The sequence below is a fragment of the Bison bison genome, unplaced genomic scaffold (genome assembly GCF_000754665.1).
Source record: "Bison bison bison isolate TAMUID 2011002044 unplaced genomic scaffold, Bison_UMD1.0 scf7180017864080, whole genome shotgun sequence".
Lineage (NCBI taxonomy): Eukaryota > Metazoa > Chordata > Mammalia > Artiodactyla > Bovidae > Bison > Bison bison.
In genome coordinates, this window is record NW_011494652.1 from 5,758,269 (window position 1) to 5,762,018 (window position 3,750).

Consider the following 3,750-nt stretch of genomic DNA (forward strand, 5'->3'; position numbering starts at 1 on the left):
CTTAAGCTCCCCCAGCACTCAAGCCAGAGCTCTCTCCTGCCAGTCAGTGATTGTCCTTCTCTCCCCACCCTCCAGGACCCAGGGATGGAGGCCTTTCACTCTTGAAGGTCCTTGCAGGCTACTCCCTTCTTCCTCCCCACAGCCAGAATAAGGCAGATGTGAAGCCCCAGACCTGTAGCGTTCCCCCTTCCCAGCTGACCTCAGTCCCACCACCTGAACTCTGTCCTTGTAACAGAGCCTGCCTTCATCCTGTCTGCACTCCAGCTGGAAGGACAGCTCTTCGATGCTCGCTGTCTGCACAGGCACACCTCACTTTACTGGCTTTCAGAGATTGCTTTTTTAACAAAGGTTTGTGGCAAACCCTGCCTTGAGTTATCAGTGCCATTTTCCCAACAGCATTTGCTCATGTTGCATCTCTGTCACCTTTTCATAATTCTCGCAATAATATTCCAAACCTTTTCATTATTATTGTATTTGTTACAGTAATCAGTGATTCTTGAGGTTACCACTGTAATTTTCTTTAGATACTGTTATTGCACCCTTAGTAGACTATGGCACAACATAAATATAACTTATATAGTCTGGGAAACCAGAAAAACTTGCGTGACTGCTTTATTTCAACGTTCACCTTATCACAGTGGTCTGGAACTGAACCTGCAGGGTCTCTGGGCTTTGCCAGGACACCCACTCCTGCCCTTCAGAACCCACTGCTGGGGATTCCTGTGCCCACCCTACCCCTGTGTCAAGGTTCAGAGGTTACCTCCTCTCTGAAGCCTTGCTGATCACCCCAGGATCCTGACAGCCCACTTTTCTCATGAAACATATCACAGTGGGATCCAAACTGCTACTGGCCTGTTTGTCTTCCCCTGTGAGCTCTCAGAGAACAGAGATTTTGTCAAATTCCTGGTCACTCTATCTACCAGCACCCGCCCTACGGCAGGAATGCAGTAAATGCGGTGAAGAGATCTGTCAGCTGTAACGGTCAGTGTCTTCCTGAGCTGGAAGCAGCTACTCACTCGACTCCCCCAGACTCCCGGCACCAAAGCCTTCCCACTGCCCCTCGGCCACTGACCTTGTTCTTACGTCCGTCGATCTCAAAGAAGGAGATGGTGCCCTTGCGGTAGATCTCGTTGCCGGGAGGATGTCGCAGGTCACACTTGGTCTGAGGAAGACAGGAGAATCAGGCACAGGGGCTGAGGTGGGGGGTGGGGGCTGCTAGGAGGGTGACCCCTGGGATTCCCCATACCAAATGACGCTGCAGACACTTGAGGCTTCGGCCATACTTGAGGCAGAACTCGCAGAGGTAGAGGACAGGCAGCGCGGTGAGCTCCTGAGGGTACGGGGAGAAGTACCAGGGCTTGAGGCGGTGCCGGCCCAGCTCAATGCACTCGATGTTCTTCATCCGGGTGACGATGTCGTCGTGGCTCCGGTCAGATACCAGGCTCCCAGTCATGCGAGGAGCGGACGGGATTCCATCTGAGCTGTCCTGGGAGTCCTGCCCAGGGCCCGTGAAAGATACCAGGTTACAGAAGACAACTCAAGCAGCACACTCTACAGCTCACAGCCCTTCCGCAGGCTTCCGTGTCCACCTAACAGTGGCCCCCTTAGGAGGGGCACTGTAATCCCCATTTGCCAACTGAGGAAACCAAGACTTGGATGGTTTTCACCTGGAAGGTGAAAAAGAGCGCCTAGTGCGGGACCTCAATCGGTGCCTCCTCACTCCTAATTCCAGCACCCTTTCTGCCCAGTACCCCTTGTTCATTTTTAAAGCAGTCACTAAACCCCGTGCCCTCCTTATGTCCATTTCACCCAGCTTCCCTCCTCCCCCAGACCTACCTCATCAGTGCCCAAGCAATTCGATTTCCGCTTCCGCCCCGGCTGAGCTGCCACTGCCCTCCGGGCTGATCCATTCTGCAAATGATAAGGGAGGGACAGAAGGGGTGGCTGTGAGGTGAGCCCAAAAGGGGCTACCAGAGGGTAGGAGGGCAGAAGAGATGGCTTGGGGGACTCACCTGGGGGAAAACTGAGGCCGGGGCAGTCTCGCTGGGCACTGGAGTTGCTGGTGAAACCACCTCCACCTTCCGTTTCTGCAGAGAGAAACCAGGACAGGTGGGTCAGAAGGTAGAGAAGGCGGGACCTGAGAGGAAAGCAAGGTCCCTGGAATTGCTGAGGGTACCGTTGAGCGGTGGTTGGGCTGCAGGCAGGAGCTGGAGGAGAGCGGCTGGTCAGGCTCGCCACCGGGAATGGCCTCCCGCTCCTTGGGCAGGTTGAAGCGGAGTGTGATCTGAACCGGGATTGGCAAGGTCTTCCCGCTGGCCTGGGCGGAGGCCGGCTGTAGAGATAGGTCCAGGGTCTTCCTCTGGGGCTGGGTTGGTGGTGGGATGGGGAAGGGGAGTAGGGCCCCCTCGGCATGGAGTGATCAAACCCCACCCTCTGCCCTCTCAAGGACACAGGTACAGTCAGTGGACTCTGGAACTACATCTGCAGTTTGGCCCCCATCCTTTACAAGCTGAAGCCAGGGTGGGAGGGCACAGCCTCTCGCCCATCTGGGAGCCACTGAGGCCAAGAGATTTTAAAAGTAGGCAGGAGAGAAGAGGTGAAGCAGGGGACCTACTCACCACCTCTCTCTCTGGAGAGCCGGGTCGGGACCCAGGAAGCCCGTTCTTGGTGGGGGTCTTGGCCTCTTTCTTGGGGAACTGGATCTTCTTCAGGTCCAGCCGCTCGTGGGTCACCCATTCATCCAGGCGTTTGTTGACTGCAGCAGTGGGTATGGCTCAGGAAGGAGTGCCAGAGGCTGCCCCCCAACCCTCCAGCCCCACCTCATCCCGGTCCAGAACTCACAATCAATGTAATGGACGTAGAAAAGCTTCCGGCCACTGATGTCCTTCACGCTCAGAATCTCAGCGAGTGCTGTGGGAACAGCAAAGGCAAGGGCCTTAGACGGGCCAGGCCATGAAGCTCCACCCTCCTACGACCCGCACTCCACCACCAGGCCCGAACCGTAAAGCCCCAGCACTTGGAACCGCTCTCACAAGCCCCGGTTAGTCACCAAGTGCCATCACCTCTTCAAGCCCTGCCCTGTCCAGTTCTAAAGGCTAAAAGCCACGCCCCTCCTGAGTATCTGCGCCCCGCCCGCTCCAGAATTCTAGAGGCCCCACCCCCTCCCCGGGGTTCGGTTGACTCTCCCCCCGCCCCTCGCCCTGAGGTTCCTTAGCCCCGCCCCCCGACGTCACTCACGCCACTCATCTTCGTTGTCCTGGTTCCGCCGCAGCACGGGCAGGCGGCAGCCCTCGATTATCTCCCCCTGGGGAGACAGCGCGGCGCCAGGGTCGGCTACTGGGGGGCCTCGGGCTCTACCCACCTCCCCTGGCTCCCTCCGCCCCGCCCCGGGCACCGGACTCACCACCTCCGCCATCTTCCCTCCCTCCACTGCCACTTCCGGCCCCTCTGGGAGCCGTCACTTCCGGGATTGAGCACGTTGTGGGCCCGGTCTTCCCCGAAGCGGCTTTACGAGACACCGCTTAAGAGACACCGCTGCCCAGCTTGCTGACGGAGCTGGCCAGTTTGGCTGGCAGGGGCATAGGTTGTTTTAAGACTCAGGTCAGGTCCTGGGTGGAATCCCCATAACGTGTGCAACGATTGGAGGAAAACTGAGTCCGTCACGTGACGCTCACCGGGTGCGACACCGGTCACGTGGGACTGGTGTTTGTGCCTAGCGGGCGGCTGCTTGGGCGTCTCCTAGTGGCGTCA

General features: G+C 57.7%; 2 protein-coding genes across 5 annotated transcripts in view; one reads left to right on the forward strand and one right to left on the reverse strand.

Annotated features, from left to right (window-relative positions):
* Positions 1 to 1,065, forward strand: part of RNASEH2C (ribonuclease H2, subunit C) — a 6,529-nt gene extending 5,464 nt beyond the window's left edge. Inside the window, exon 4 of the transcript XR_825099.1 lies at positions 236 to 1,065. The gene's annotated coding sequence lies outside the window, so the exon portion shown is untranslated. The remainder of the gene's footprint in view (positions 1 to 235) is intronic.
* The window catches only part of KAT5 (K(lysine) acetyltransferase 5), a 7,859-nt gene extending 4,210 nt beyond the window's left edge, over positions 1 to 3,649 (reverse strand). The window contains exons 1-9 of one of the 4 annotated variants that reach the window (XM_010837786.1): positions 3,404 to 3,649; positions 3,238 to 3,304; positions 2,842 to 2,910; positions 2,619 to 2,755; positions 2,177 to 2,332; positions 2,013 to 2,087; positions 1,837 to 1,911; positions 1,247 to 1,495; positions 1,073 to 1,162 (exon numbers count right to left, since the gene is read on the reverse strand). In XM_010837786.1, coding sequence (XP_010836088.1) covers positions 1,073 to 1,162; positions 1,247 to 1,495; positions 1,837 to 1,911; positions 2,013 to 2,087; positions 2,177 to 2,332; positions 2,619 to 2,755; positions 2,842 to 2,910; positions 3,238 to 3,304; positions 3,404 to 3,415 — 930 coding nt within the window. In that variant the 5' untranslated portion in view covers positions 3,416 to 3,649. Of the gene's footprint in view, positions 1 to 1,072; positions 1,163 to 1,246; positions 1,496 to 1,836; positions 1,912 to 2,012; positions 2,088 to 2,176; positions 2,333 to 2,618; positions 2,756 to 2,841; positions 2,911 to 3,237 lie in introns of all 4 variants that reach the window. The other 3 variants (XM_010837788.1, XM_010837785.1, XM_010837787.1) reach the window with 3 other exon arrangements.
* Between the last annotated feature and the right edge of the window lie 101 nt (positions 3,650 to 3,750).